The following is a 16,889-nucleotide window of genomic DNA, read 5'->3' on the forward strand; positions in this document are numbered from 1 at the left end:
GGCGCTGGCTCAGTGGTAGAACGATTGTCTAATTATAAGCAGGAGGTCCATTTGAACCGCTAGGGCCCTTTGGTAAGCCATTAATCTTCATTACCAAGTCCCTCAGAGAGGACTTAATGCATTCGGTCCTCTAGTTGCTTACTAACAATCACACAAATGCTTTCTTAGTAGTCAGGTAAAACAAACAAACAAACAAACAAATGCTTTAATTTAGTCACCATGAAGTAAATACTTTTAATGTCTTTGGATTTCAAAAAGAACAAAACAAAAAGTTCATATCATGGAAAAAATATATTCAGATAAATATAATAACTAGATCACAAGTCATTTAGTTACCATTACATCTCATTAATGGGCAACCACTTTATCAACTCAAAGTATGATTGTCAAACATGAAACACATCAAATATCTATATCAATAGGAGTTTCAAATGGCCTGAACTTGAACACCTAACGGGAGAAGAAGTCTATGTTTATTTTGACAATTACAACAGATTTTAGCCCGCATAATATCTGAAGGGAATAATCTCAAAATCTCCCCAATGAGTTACGGGATACTTGCAAAGCTTGAAAAATATGTAAAATGAACAACATGAATGCTAGAGAAGCCAGTATGATTCTAAGGTCTTGCAGAAAGAAATAAAATATCTTGCTTCCGTTGCAAAGCAAGGCAACTTTGCAGATATATATGTGTAGACTGAGATGGGGGAGAGGGGGGGGGGGCAAACATAATGTTTGCCCAATTATAGCTGATAGGAGCTATACATGTATTGCATGTACTTGTGGCAAAAGGGAAAATGAGCCAACCCTGCCCACTATGGGATGACTAACTTCAAAACAAGTACATAGATATGTATGTATCTCTAAAGTTCACAATCATCTTTATATAAGAAAAAACAAAACATCAGTGTACCAACCGTAACAGCCTAAATTAAAGATTAATTGTCCACATTTAACTAATGCCCACAATTTCATGTGAATGTCCAATTATTTTGTTGTAAGTAATACATTAAAGGAAACGATTTAACTAAACCAAGCACAAGGGATGACCATGTACACTGTAAAAGGGAACATGGATTTGATTGGGGGATGTGTTTTTGGTACTAAGTTGAAATTACAAGTACAATCAAACACCAGGGTATACTGGGTGTATCTGGCCATTGCCTTGATGCAGCCTGTGTAATTACAATGTCAGGGAAAAGGAAAGGACCTATTATGGGGCTATAAACCACTGTATGATTTGGGTGATGTGGACATGAGTAGATAGAAAACCTACAATGATAGTATCGTCTGTTTGCGGTACCGTCTGTTCGGAGCCAGAAGGGTGTTAACCCATATACTTTTGTATGTAGTTAACACCCTTTTGGGTCTCAACAGATGACATCAACTCAAAGTCATGTCCTTTCATTACGAAATACACCTCATACAGTAGAGTCTTCTTCTTTTGTATGACATTTTGTATCTAAAGCGACTTATCAAGGTTGGAGAGCCACGCAAGGGCATCATTATCTGTAGAGTGGACGGAGGGAACAGATTCATATAGGAAAACAAAGTATGCATGACAGTCTGTACCAACATCAAATTGAACATTCACAGCCAAGGTTTGAACTTGCATTCCCCCCCCCCCCCCCCCCTCCCATACTGGTTCCTATCTATACATACACATACTTCTTTCTACAATTATCAATACATGAAAAAGCTTGTCAAAGGGATTACTAGCATAACATTTTAATGACCAGGTCATTACCACTATTTTCCATTCCTTCAGAATAAACCTTGTTATCCATCAAACATGGCTGAGCTTCATACATAACATTGCCTTTAACCAGGGATACGAGAGTTACATATATTTGGTATGATTGATTTGTATATAAATTAGGTACATTATTTTGACAAATAAGGACATCCACGATTTCAGTAGCTTATAACAGTTACTGTAACTTGTTATTGATAACATGTTTTATGAAACTGGGCCCTGGCATTGTAAATTACTTCTATGTGTTCTATCATGGAAACAGAGAGACTTACAGAAAGGAATAAACAATATTATCGTTCAGATTCATCTGCACCATAAAAAAAAAGTAGAAGTTCATGCATAGAAAATCAAAGAGAAAGAACAGGAAACCAATTGTGAATGTTTTAAATTACATATAAAAGCTACCGTAAGCAAACCTATATGTCTAGAAGTTTGTGTCTCATGAGAACTTTTCATTCACAGCCCCTACAGAGAATTTTAAACATTTTAAACTTTGCTCCACAGTTTAAGACCCTAACCCCAGTTAGCCAATTGTGTTGAGCTGTGTTCTATTGATACCTTATTGTTAAGCACCCGTTTCCAATTTCTACGATATTATGAACTATGACCTAATATCTATGACATATGGTACATGACATGACCTTTTATCTTGCAAATGAGGACATTATTCAGTAATTCAAATTAAATCATTTTCAATTGCTGTCTGGTGCAAATGATCTTCAAATAACATTGGACACTCACAAATTGTTCCCTGTCTAACAGCCAGGTGCATGTGGGGTGGGGTGGGGTGGGGTGGGGTGGAAAAGGGGGAGAGGGGGGATTTGCATTTAAAAATTGGGAGAGGATTGGCCAATGAGTCCCTCTCTAGGTTACTCCAATCCTATTTCCCCCTTTTTCTTTCCTTTAGGAATCCTCGATCAAATTTACCATACTTATCACCACTACAGATCAAATCCAAAAACACAACACAGACTAACTATGAGATGTGCAAGGAGAAGGCAACTGGGACAAAATTTTGAAAATATTCAATGGCGGAGAAGAAAAGGAGATGCCATAGTAATTAGGCAACGTTCTACAACGATCAAGATACAGCAATTTGGCACCATACATTACTTCATATACAATGTGCAGAAGGATTTTTGCAGCAAACATATACATGTATATTTTGATATACTTTGTTAACAATGGTGAAATTACTTCAGCTGCTTTCATCCCTATCCTTCTAAAGGAGAAAAAGAGTCCTAAGATCGCTCCTGATTTGGTATTATCAAAAGGTATTTATCGGCTGTAACAAATTACAAAATAAAGTTGTCTAAGATTTCCTAGTAATGGGTCATCCTTTTGTTATATTGTGAAGCTGAATTGTGACATTGTCATACACCCCAGCCTACTTAAGAATCCACTTCCAAATGTATGTAAGGGCCACTTGTCAATACCCAACTTTATTACTGATTGAGACTCTGATAGGAGCTTGCATATGAGAGCTTGAAATGAAAATAAACATACAATCAGTGCATCTACAAATAGGAATAACTTTAACTGTGTATTCAATCACTAATACAGATATATGCCTTAAAAGGCAGATGGGCTATGCCCAGATAATTACGGTGTAAACAGTGTATTTGGAATCAAGATGAGTTTGACAAACATAGAATCAACAATTATCATCATGGATTTTGAGGCAGTGTTTAGCTTACATGAAAATGAAGATACAGTCAAACTTGTCTATTAAGGCCACCCAATGGAAACATAATAAGTGGCCACTGTTGACAGGTGACCTTTATAGCCAGGTTCTTCAATATACAAAGCTCCTGCTACAGAGAGCAATTTGAGTGACCAATAGTAATGTGGCATTTCTGGAGAGGTGGCCAATAAAACAAGTTTGACTGTATTTTGAAGTGGTTTAATTGTTATACACAAAATCATGTTATTATTCAGTAATGAAATATTTTCCACTGTTGGCAAATATATATATATATATATATTCAAAAAAGTATTTGTAAGTACATGCATGAAGTCTGGTTTCTTATATCTAATGTACAGTGGCAATACCATCGTCTCTTCTCATTTAAAAAAAGGACAAAGGCATTCATCACGGTAAAAAGACAAACACAGCCGAAAACATTGTACATAGCAGACTGCACACACAATGTTTATATTGATTCAACGGTATTTTACTTTACTTATAACTTTGTGGAAGAACTAACGTGACAGTATTTTGACAGTACAGAATGATGAAAGTGTAGTGAGGTATGGGGATTGCTATCGTCTATTTCATGCCCATAACATTGTATTTTTCATTTACATGTATATTATATAAAGAAGGGGGAGGGGAGGGAGGGGAGGGAGGGGGCACAAGAAGAGAATGTCCAAGACTTCTTCACTAAATATTTCTACACTCAATATCCATTACAAACAACTTACGAAGTACCATAAGTTAACACAATTTTTGGCATATACAATGTACAGTTGTACACACATAATATCAATAATGATGATCATCATATAAAGCGTAAGCTCAATAAACAAATATAGGGCAAGCGAACAAGATCACTTTCACAAGGGATCCCAGCATTATTAATGCACACCTTCACGCGAAAAAGGGGTTGCACACGAGTAACAATTGGCACAATTTAGCAGCAACCGAGTACATGGACATGAAATGTGTGAACTGTCCCCCTATTAACGAACAAACCTCAATCCTGAACTCAGTCGCCAAGCATCAGACTGTAAAGTGAAGACTATTAGGGCCTGGTGAACCATGTAAAATGTACAGGTATTGTATTTTACTTTGTTACTTAAAAATACGGCCTGTACAAAAAGGGGTGACCAGTTTGCAAGTATAAACATGAATATACAGTTTTCTCTTGAGAAGTGATGAAAGATGCTTTAATAGTTTTACAGCGCGCTCATATCAAATGATACATGACTTTCAATGGCAATGCCCGTTAGTGTCAAATACTGAAGGTTAAATGTTTGCAAACAATGGGTTTAGTTTTTATACCTTGGAAAGCTCATAATGATGCAAGACTTTGTTCACTAGAGGATAGACGCTATCCTACGAAACAAACACATCTTGTCTTTTTGGAGCCAGTATGGTTTAAACTCTTATACAGTCAAACCTGTCTTAGCAGCCTTCTCTCTAGAAAAAGCAACCTGTCTATATTGGCCAGTTTTCCTATTTCTCTTTGGCGGCCGCAATGGACCATCAGACAGTACTTTAACACAAACTAAACATCCTTCTGGCCTGGTTCTGTACAGAGTTACAGACAATCTGCCCAGCAGATCGGGGGGGGGGGGGGGGGGGGGGGAGGGCAATCAGATGCCTGAACAATGGATGTGCCTTTTGAGAAGAAAAAAAATCTAAATTTCGATGGTACTTGACTACGGTACATCTATGCAACATATTTAGGTCAGTACATCTTCCAAGTTATAAAAGTAATGTTACGTTAATACTGAAGCAATAAAAAAATGAAGCACAATAGATATGTGACAAATTCCCGTCTGCCAAATACAAAACGGTATGCATATTTCCTAACTTTTCAATACCCTGCCCGATCAATGAATAGCCAATAGTTTCAATTTTAATTGACCATTACATAGATCACATGAATTCATGATGATATAAATAAAAAATAACTAAAGAAATAAATTAAAAATGAAGAGTAGTATACATTTCATCATCCCAATGTAGAAATGATATGCAGTCAGAACCAAGATGTCCTCTTTGACCCCAATGACCTTTCCGGGACCTTTCCGTGACCTCTATGACCCTTCTCCACATTGTGCACTACAAGTAACAGGATATGAAGTCCACAAGAAACCCTGGCTGAGCCAAGTTTGGCAGGACTTACAAATTGAACATTGTAATACTTGCAGGTCCAATCCTCCTCCACTTCACCAAACTGTTGCAGCATGCGCAATATAGTCTTTGTATCAGCTGCCTTCTGCTTCTTCATAAGAGTTAGAAATGTACTGTACATGCAGCTGGGGTGAGACTGAGTGCAGGGTTAGACAGAGAATTGATGGTCTGACTGCATTCACTAGCTCGCCCTCGAATTCTTTGGTATACAGATATGGTGGCCGGTATTACATCCGCTCGTATCTCTCAAGCAACTTCTTAATATATTTAACAGATTAAATACCACTACACTCGCTTTTTCCTGACAGTTTGCATTGTGGTGATTTTACTAATCATAAACGCTATGCAAGCCAGAAAAAGGGCTAGTATCAAAAATTCATCAGCACTGTTTGACTTTTGATTTGATTTGATTTTTTGTTTGTTGATGAAAGCACTTCTTTGATCCTTTTTCTTAATTTTTTGAACTTGTTGAACTTGTAACTTGTGATAATATCAAAATACTTCTAAAAAACTGTTTCATAAAAACCTTTAAATACTGCAAAAGATATTAAATTCCATATAACAAAGCCGTAACAGTACAAACATATTATGTACAAAGTTCTCTTCTTCTTCAGTCTCTCTAAAGCTCCATTTGGTTGCCTTTCACAGCCCGGTCGATGTGCACACTTAATAGCGACAATGCCATATATACATACATAATGCTAAACAGATGCAGAACTTAGTCAGCGACTTTCATTTGGTTTGACAGTTGGGAAAAGAGCAGCAATAGAAATGCATTAAGCTAATAAGAAACTTTGATAACCATCAGCAACATCATGCATACAAATGTATGTCCACATACATAGAATTTTATTGGGTTATGGGATTCCAAAACGTTTTGGAAATGACACCTAATTCTGGCAAATATAGCAAATTTGAAGATTTTTTTTTCTATGTGCAATAATCAACATGATAAGAGCTGACACAGGATGGATAGTAAAAGGTAAGTTTTGCACAAAGCTGGGTTGAAAATGAATTTAGTGATTGCGAAAAGTAGTCTAATCATTTAAGAGGTGGGGCACCAACTACATGCCCATATATTGTAACTTTTTAACGGTTATTATCACCCACAAGACTACATGTATATTGATAATGGAGTGATTACTACAGACAGTGAACACCCATCAGTTCAATTCCTGCTCTTCACAAAACCATCTCGACCTCCCATGCAGCATTAAGCACACTACTTTCCATTGTGTTTTGAGTACACATCAGCAATCGTTGCCAGGCATGGCCAATTCAATACAGCACCGCGCCCATCACAAGTTATTGCCAAGTTCTCACCAAGTCACTCTCTGATCAAAGCGTTCTCGAGCACTCCAGTACATCGGTATCCTACACACATCATGAGACTTGATATACAGGAAAAGCACCGCTACAAAAATTTGTTCAGGGCACACGTTTGTTTTCTATACAGGCTCATACACACAGGAGAGAGCAGATAGTGGTCCTCGAGCGTTGCCTACACTGGCATAAAGACAAGCGGGAGTACGACAGCGAGAGTTGCAGGGGCACGGCATGAGTACGGGACGGACAGCATCAAATGATACAAGAAATATTTATGCAAATTGTTCGGTACTTTGCACTGTACAGAGCATCATGAAGAAAACTTCAGAGATGTATCTGACCTATAGCTGCTGTTGACCTCAAGGAGGTCAGAAGGTCATGTCATGTATCTCATGATGGCTCGTAAGCAGTAGAGTAGACTGGCCTGTATTCTGGCTTCTAACACCATCACGTTGACATGGACCTGACACACAAAGGAAATGAAGAAAACAATTAATACATTAGAAAGAACAGTCTTCATATTTGAATGCCATAAGTCTCTTTTGGGAAAAGGGTGCATTAATAGCTGCACGAACTGGTCAATTGCGGCATGAACTTTAAAAATGATTGCAAAGATGTTCAAAAATTCAACTTTAGGGTAAGTTCAATGCTAACATATAAATAACAAAAATTTAACACGAAAATGATTATTATAACCAATAGAATACGTTACTGAAATTGCCAATTAGTGGATTTCATGGAATTCTTTGCGAATGTTATCTTTAAGAATTCAGGCCACAAGGTTTCATTGCTCACCTTCTCTGAGTGCTTGAAATCAAGCCAGAAGCTGTCGTAATCATGTTTGGTGGTACGATCTGGATAGCAAGCGATCGTCTTGATGTACGTCTTTAGTTGCCTATCGAGCAGTTCGTTGATCTCTCCGTAGTCGTAGTCGTCGTGCCGTATGCCATACAACGAATGGATGTAATTCCAGATGGCTCGCCTCAGCAACGATGTGTCCACTTGCTTTTTATGGCCCATTCTAGTGAAAGAAAGAGAAATATTCTAAATCAATTTGTCTGAATTTTTACGAGTGTCAAATCAATAGAAATGAAGAGTGCTTATGTCAATTTGTTTTGCAGCCCAACCAAGTTAACACATTTGTGTAGATTGTCAGTTTCAAAAAGATGAACAACAAAAAGGAATTTAGTATTTCTAAACTCTTGTGTCTTTTGTGATTATACAAAGCTTTTACCATAACAACTCAAATACCGGTGTGTTGGCTCAATCAGTAGAGCGTCCGCCTCACAACCGGGAGGTCGTGGGTGGAACCCTGGCTGATTCATACCAAAAGACGTTAAAAGACGGGAGTTGCTGCTTCCTTGTTTGGAGTTCAACAATAAGGGATAGAGCGACGTCGATTTGGTGCTGCTCAGTGGCTGCCGGGCTCACGATCAATTGGGCAAAAAGAATTTCCATTTTTGGTTTAACTTAATAAAATTTGGAGTGGACTTTATTAATAATAATAATAATATTTAATTTGTATATAGCGCTTAATACAAATGTCTCTAAGCGCTTATTATTCTTATTATTATTATTATTATTATTATTATTATTATTAAAGTAAGATTCTGCAAGATGTAAAAAGCATTGTGAAAGTTGCCAATCTCTATTGACAAACAGAAGCAAATTTTGTTCAACCTTACAGTGATGCCTACCATGCATTAAAGCATGGGTGGCCAACCTGCGGCCACGGGCCGCATGCGGCCCGCGAGCTCTTCTGGTGCAACCCGCGGAGCAGTGAAAAAATACTTCATAAATGAAATGCAGCCACATATAGCAGCGATGAAGTAGGGTAAAACATGTACACGCAGCTCTAATATTTCCATAATTTGATTTCATCTTTCACAACGCATTGACTCGTTACTTGGTGATACACTGACTCCTCAAATTCCCTCTCATTACATTATATTAACGACATTAATACCCGCATTAATATCACTCGCCGTGTAAATTTCAGTTTCTAATTTCCACATGCAGTAACAACTGTTGTGATACACTGACTCCTCAAATTCCCTCTCATTATATTATATTAATGACATTAATACCCGCGTATCACTCGCCGTGTAAATTTCAGTTTGTAATTTCCGCACGCAGTAACAAATGTTGTGAATCAAGAAATAATGTTTGAAATGCCATACTTGTTTTCAAACTTACAACTCTTTTCTCCCGCCGTACAATTTTCTCATGAATCTTAATCGTAAACTTTATAGTCAGTCCCCTTCCCTCTACACCGCATTCAATTAGATGTACAGTGTACAAGTAATACATTTAGGATATTCTTTCTGCTGTGTCCTTGATTTTGATTGAAATAACAACCAACATGGCAACGACCTCGAGACCTGCGAAGAAAAGGAGAGTTTCTGATGAAGGCAGAAACTTTAAATCAGATTGGTCTCTTAAGTATTTCTTCATAGAAGAGAAAGGTGGACCACTTTACCTCATTTTCACCAGAGTATGTAATGGAGGTTAACAACATAGTAGAAAAGTGCAAGCCACAGAAATCACACTAAATATAAGCCTGATTTGTTTTTCTCTCTGATCTTGTTGTTTGCTTGTTTGTTTTTGCAGAATTTCAGGTGTGTACACGTATTGCATGAGTGTGTGTGTGGGGCAGGGGGGAGACTAGCTACGGCCCGCCAAGTTATGACAATCGTTAGCTGTGGCCCGCGAGCTTTAAAAGGTTGGCCATCCGTGCATTAAAGCACATCCAAGAAAACAAAGAACAGAGCTTCTAAACTCACGTGTTGTAGGTCATGTTGTAAGCCACACCGAGCTTGTCATCCATGAGTTGACTGACATCTGGATAGTACCTATTGACCAGCGAATAGCCCTGGTCCTCCCAGGTGTAGTCCTGGGCCCGGAAGGTCTGGAACTGGGAGTTCTCCCCCCGTCTGGCAAAGTCCTCGTAGAGGAAGCTGGGATCCTGGACAAATGGCGTGATGTCCTCCCTCTCCCCGCATGAACCAGGACTCCTTGGCAGTACTAGGGTTTACAATGAGAAATAAACGTATATACTTTTTGATTACTACCAATACTTTTCCCCCTAATTGCATGTACTTTAATAATAGCTTTTTGTATGTGTAATTATGTATACAAATTGTGATTATTTCCAATGTTTTTCCCGCTACCTGTGTGTACTATAATAGTAGCTTTATGTATATGAGGGGTAGTGTTTCATATTGAAGATCAGGCAAAAACATTATTTTTTTAATTCAAACCAATTGAAAAAACTCTGAAATTAAACTGTATAAAAAAGAATCATTACACTACTAGTCAAGTAACTTCAAATTTCATAAGAAAACTCCCAAGATGGCACAATTTTCAAGAAAAAAAGAGAGAGAGAAGATAGAGAGTGAAACAAATTGAGAGAGAAAGAAAGAGAAACGGGGTGGGGGAAGGGGGGGGGGGGTACAAGCAACTTATATCATTAACAGATTACAAATCCTGGAAACAACCCTCCACAATGACCACATTTTTTCTTTCCAGTTTCCACTTGTCCCATGCATAGTGATGTAATCCTGTAAACACCATATCCCCAGATTGACACCCACCATTGCACCTGTTACCACACCAACAAATGGCTTAAACCACTGGATTATCATCTCTTTGAATTTCTTTCAGTATTCATTAATCCCCAAATTTGTTTTCCCCTTCAATTTGGAGAAAAAAGTGATTAAGCTACCTCCTTTTCAAGTCAATATTTTGACAGCAATATTGTTGCCATGGGAAACGGCAACCACATGAGGGTTAAGGACCAATTACGGTTGAAAATTCAATTTGATGAGCTTGGTTTTCCAAGCATTTATCCACTCTCGTTATACTAATTGGACAATGCCGACTGTGAATCATGCACCCTTCATATACCCTCCCCCCCCCCCTTTTTTCTTCAAATCGTTACTTTCTTTGTCTAGGTATTACGATCAAATGATATGGTACACCAACTTTTTAAATGAGAAAACATTTAAGTACACCGATCTTTTCCAGTATGACATCATAATTCATGAGCATAAAATTTTGATCTACATTTGCCACTCTCCACCCAGGGGTTAAATGATACTGGTAGGAAGGAATTCCTTCAATGAATGCTGTGAGCACTATTAGTGGCAAAGCAGGAGCCAGTTAATACTGCAGTGCCTTGAGCACTAGCATGGAGAATATGAGCGCTATCAGGAATTCATCTTGTTGTTCACTGTACCACCCTCTAAATAACTAGATTTCTTTGTTTATGTTGATACATACCATTATTGTTGTTATTGTTGTTACAGACCATTATCTTTTCTTGTTCATTATCTCTTTCTTTCTTTCTTCTTTAGTTTTCTGTGTTAATGTTGGTAAATTGTTTGATATATTCCCCCCCCCCCTCCTCCTCCTTCTATCATTCTTTTTTGTCCCCCGCTTTTTTTTTTTGGGGGGGGAGGGGTATAAATATTTAGGCCTAAGCCATGTTTGTAAACATACACCAGGTGAGGTGCTACACTTGGCAAGCCTTCAACTTCAAGTAAAACCGCAATGTTTAGGAGACCACAATGATACAAAGGGGAATTAAGGATGAGGTAGGCTGAACAGGCAGCCAATGCCCTTGGTACTACACCGCCCTCTCTTATTGGCTGCCTAGACACTTGCACAAAGATGCCAGGTAGTTGAGGATTAAAGAGACGTTGAGTTCTGGTTAAATTAAACAAATAAATTTGTGAGCCTTCTCATTCTTTTAAATTTAGTTTGGAAGAATATCATAGAAGTAATATTCCTGCAAATGGTTGCTATTCATATGCCCCTATATTTGGATGGCGAGAAATACAGGAAAAATAGATGAAAATTTGGACCAGACATTCCTGACACATGTGTGCATATTACCTCCGAGAGGCTTACGAACAAGCATTTAAAATGCTTTCTTAGCAGTCAGGTAAAATAACCACCACTCCTACTCCTACTTCCATGTAGCTATTACTGTGTGCAGTATATGCGATATAATAGAGATTGAGTTGATTTCCAAAACCCTAAAGTTTATACCGATTCCTATGTCCTACATGCAACCCTTCCAAATTGCTTTTAGACAGTTCCTTTCACAACCTCATTGCATGGCCAGAACTTAGATTCATCTTTAATGGCAGCCTAGACACTTGGTCCAACCAACATGCCAATGGAGGATTAAGCAGGCATTGAATGTTTTGGCAGCTTTGAATAAACAAGTCAGCCAAATGTCAAGTGTCTAAATGCGGCTCAGGGTCTGGATGGAGATGCTCAGCGCAGGCCCCTGAGGCGATTTGCGGCAGATAGGAATATCGATTGGAAAACTTGGCCATTGGCTATTTGTACTGTATATCATGCTTGATACAATTTTAACAATGTTCATGCATGCTACTTCAAGAGAACCAACCTTATTGATCAATTGTCACTTCTCTATATATCTCTACATAATTTTTCAAGAGTAAATGTACATGTATGGATGATAATTGCATCAGGATGATAGGAGAGGGCTGTTCATATTTGAGATGGAAATATCAAATTAAAATGCACTTTCAATATATAGTTAAAGCATGATTCCTTCTTGCTTAATTAAAGTTTCTTCATTTATCTGAGCTGTTATCTTAATACTCATACAGTATGCTCATGTTCTGTTGCTAATGGTGTTAAGTTATGCTGTTAAAGCCTTTTCAACTATATGATGCGGCCAACTGCTTTAAAGACCCCCCCCCCCCCCCCCTTCCCGGCATAAATAACATGTGATGACCATAGCGCAAATGCAAATCTGCATGGCATACCACACAGATAACAGAATACCCACCCTGGTAGGTGCCTTATTGCCAGCAGCTAACTCAAATGCTTACAGCACCACTTGCGAAGCACTTACAATGTACACGGGACGGTGAAATGCTCTTTTCTTTTAGCCGGTTTACAGTGCTATATCTGAACGAGGCGGACTGGTGTAGCTAAGTTTACATTGCCAATGTTTTGATGCTAGTAATAATAATACTAATGTGATGTTGCTAGCCATGTGCACTCCAACAACCTCCCTTGTACTTTTTCAATCATGACTTCACAGATGACATCATCATGAGTCGGCATGTCAACAAGGAATCCTTTTCTTCTTTATGATGCAGAATATTTTATTCAATCTTAATCATTCTTTTCTGTTAGGTCCATTGCCAGGTTTCCGTCTGAGCTATTACGGAATGACTGACAGGTGTTGCCCTTCCTCAGATTTAATCGATAAAAGTTTTGTCCATTCATCCTTTATTCTAGATGCTTTACTTAGCATCTCCCTATCTTACCTTTAAAAGATAATGAAGGCATCTTTAACACTCTTGCTTTTCCTTGCCTTAGTTACTAATTACATGTAAGGCTAAATAGGTTCGAACAATACCCAATATTTGTAATAACATAACTATACATTTGGCTTCGGGGCTACCCCTCCTCCATAAAGAAATAATAAATAAATGAATAAATAAATAAATAAAAAGAAACTACCCACATAGGGCTTTACCACCAAAGACAATCCCCACCGTGGCCAGCTACACCTACAATGTATGATTGATTTACTTACATTTGCCGCTCTGTTCCCTGACTTTCTCAAACTTCTTGACTTTCTCCTCTTGAGAGTCCTCTGTATCGCTCTGCTTCTCAATGTTCTTCATCTTCTGAACCAGCTCCTCTACATTCCCTCCAGCTGACTCCTCCTGAAATGATTACAAAAATTGGGACGGTTATTTTATTTATTTTTATTTATTTATTGTGGTATAAAAAAAAAATCGTACATGGCAGCCTATCGGCCGAAGTGAGTGCAATTTTATGATGATAAAATATCATTATTCATTTGCATTGCTTTAATTTTTCTTTTATATCATACATGTACATGTATGATTGTTTCCAGTTTCATCTCTTTTAATTGTAAACGTTATCTATGAATGGACAAAATGCCCTATCTCAATATGTCATATATATGTATTTGTTTCTTATTCCTGTTTATTCCTGACAATGTTAATGGCAAAAATGTTGTTGTTGCGTTTTTGCACATTCATCTATAGATATTGATTATCACTTTGCAGATAAACGTAGGTCCCAGTTTGGAATATGTATTTCTTTTCGAGATACCACAGAAAAAAAGAGGTCATCTCAATATAGGTCATGACTGTTAGGGCAATGCTATAGAAGGTGGCCCTTTAATAGAGAGGGGTGGCCACTATAAGACAGGTCATTCTGACACACCATGATTACTGTTGGGTCATAAACTGTGATAGCACTTCTAAAGAAAAGCACTATCAAGCCATAAGTGTCTGCTACAAAAATAAGGTCCTCTTTAGAAGGTGACAATTCCCACAGCTCTCTGGTAAACCTCCATCTTTCATAGGTGGCCTTTCTAGAGAGGTGGTCACTATTTAAGACAGGTCTGACCACTTGAAACTATTCTTAAGAACAGCGTGACCATGCAATGATGACCAGCTACATATAACAAGGTGACGATAGAAGGCGAACATTTTCAGAGCCCTCTGGTAACTCTATATCTGTCAATAGATCATTTGGATGAGGGGAGACTGGTGTTGAGTTTCTCCCGTTGAGCACGTACACGCCCCAAGGGCGATACTCTCCCACCTATTTTGTGCACTTCAAGGTGGGGAAGAGAAGGGTTGACTTGTGGACCGACTTCTCTCTTCATATTTAAAATTGTGAAGCATGAAATATTATAATGTAAAATATGTGTTTCCTCTGCCAATTTCATGTGTGAACAGAATATGTGTATAGAGAATGTGATAGAGAAACATGATCAAACATTGAGACCCATGATCTCTTATTTCTGCATGTACATGTACAAGTATGTAGCACCTGAATATGATGCATAATGATAAGAACAACACTGTAATTTTGAAAATGATTGTCGAAGCCACAACCATCACTTTAGCAGTCTTAACTTCTTGAATTTTAATTAGTAAGAAAAGCATTCAGCCTCATGTTTTGTTTTCTACAATGATGTACACACAGAAGCCTATTTCTTGATCACTGAAAGCAATTTATAAAGAAAGAGATCAAAAGAACGTAATCTGTATACCTTGTTCATATAGTAAGACTAATAATAATAGTAATACATGTAGTTGCTTTCACACATGCTGTGTAAATGTTGGAAACAATTGATTTCTCTTCTCTTCTCTAACAACTAAACACTACTTTTTCAGGGATGCCAGTTAGAATTGCTCAGAGGGCTTGAAAATCACCTAGAATGAGCTATGGTCTGAAAATAACTCGCCAGGGACTGAATTCAGGCTATTGCCTGAAAACTGGCATCCCTGGTTTTTGATGAGATTTCTTTACACCAAACTTTCTACTTCAGACTTACATTTGGCTTATTGTTATTTGAAAGACCGGACTCGTCCGTCAGAGAGGGCGGTCTCAGCGTGTGACCTCCGTCCATGTCGATTTCAGGGTTGATGCCGCAGCCGTAGATGAAGCTTGGTAGTGATGTGAAGTGGGAGATGAGGACACACGCTTGGACTAGTTCCGATAACGTCCAATTGTGGGGACCTTTCAGTAATTTCTGTCGGAGAGAGAAAGAAATTATAGGTATATTATAATGTTGTTATTATGCATTACATGTATGTTTACTTTACACACATGATAACCTCTTTAAATCCCTGAAGAGTTGAATGGGGAATAAATGCTCAAACCTAGTGTACATTGTACTTCATCTTTCTCCACATAATCTTTAGAAATGCAATCTAAATAGACCAAATGTTGTGTTGACCTTACTAAAATAATAAAAATGAATAACATTTTGCATAACAATCAAGTACATATCGTCTCTTAGTCTTTGGAGTCATTAGAGTAGACATTTTATGGGCAAGTTTATTTGGCAAATATATGCCTACATACACCTGTACACCTGTATATGTTACAGCCTGTGAATAGTCAAGGCAAAGAGGCCAGACACTTCATTTCATTAGCTGAAGAAATATTTGGTAGTAGTACCTCTCAAGGTTTAATGAGTGTTGGTAAAAAAAAATCTGATAGAAAACCGAAGCGCTACAGGCAGCAAGTGACAAGAGTCTTTAACATCATACCCGTCACTACTATGGTATCAAACAGCAGCCCCTAGTGGTGTAATAATGTTGGTTGAATCCTGAAGACTTTCACAGGTCTCATGGTCGGCACTTTGCATTGCTATATTTAGACTTGCTGTCTGGCAGGTACACATGGGATGGGTTTTCACGCTAGAAGGGAACTCAAAATACTGCTGGGTTTATCAACATATGAACCACAGCGCTAGACTCCACACATGTATATGTTTCTATTATACAATCAATTGATAAACTGGAATTCACATTTGTTCTTTTGTTTTATATCAATTTTATTTTTACATTGTTAACCTTTTTTAATACTACATGTTATACATGTAGGTCATAAATGATAAGGGGGGGGGGGAAGCTTTCCTGAGGTATTTCTATCGTACCTGTTCATTTCTTTCAATAGGTCCTTCACAGAGGATAGGTTTTTCTCTGGAGATTTTTGTATCATAAAATTTACCTCTATTAATTCTTGTGTGATGAGCCACGGCCGATGTGAAAGGAGTTTGATGAGCTCGTAGAGGTCTTGGATTTTAGGAGGTACATGCTCCAGCCCCTGCAGCCACTCCCGATCTCCGCCCTGCGACAAGAACTCGCTCTCTTGTAATCCCATCACGTACGAGCATCTGTGACGAGCAGCTGTCTGCAGGGGGTAGATGAGAGAGAGAGAGAGAGAAAGAGATAGAGAGAGAGAGAGAGAGAGAGAGAGGGAGAGAAAGAGAGAGACAGAAAAAAAAAAGAGAGACAAGATGTGTAAAAGAAAGGAGAAAAGGACAGTGAAATGAAAGAGAAAGAGAAAGAGAGAAAGAAAGTTGGGAGAAATTATCAAAACATAGATTTTAGTCAAAGT

At 38.1% G+C, this 16,889-nt stretch overlaps 1 protein-coding gene across 2 annotated transcripts in view; it reads right to left on the minus strand.

Moving 5' to 3' along the window:
* Positions 1–204: 204 nt before the first annotated feature.
* Positions 205–16,889, minus strand: part of LOC584902 (sestrin-1) — a 64,836-nt gene continuing 48,151 nt past the window's right edge. For both annotated transcript variants that reach the window (XM_030995229.1, XM_030995230.1), the window contains 6 exons: positions 16,500–16,682; positions 15,316–15,513; positions 13,531–13,663; positions 9,728–9,968; positions 7,740–7,965; positions 205–7,407 (listed from right to left, as the gene is read on the minus strand). In XM_030995229.1, coding sequence (XP_030851089.1) covers positions 7,321–7,407; positions 7,740–7,965; positions 9,728–9,968; positions 13,531–13,663; positions 15,316–15,513; positions 16,500–16,682 — 1,068 coding nt within the window. In that variant the 3' untranslated portion in view covers positions 205–7,320. The remainder of the gene's footprint in view (positions 7,408–7,739; positions 7,966–9,727; positions 9,969–13,530; positions 13,664–15,315; positions 15,514–16,499; positions 16,683–16,889) is intronic.

The sequence above is a fragment of the Strongylocentrotus purpuratus genome, unplaced genomic scaffold (genome assembly GCF_000002235.5).
Source record: "Strongylocentrotus purpuratus isolate Spur 01 unplaced genomic scaffold, Spur_5.0 spur5_scaffold_21, whole genome shotgun sequence".
Lineage (NCBI taxonomy): Eukaryota > Metazoa > Echinodermata > Echinoidea > Camarodonta > Strongylocentrotidae > Strongylocentrotus > Strongylocentrotus purpuratus.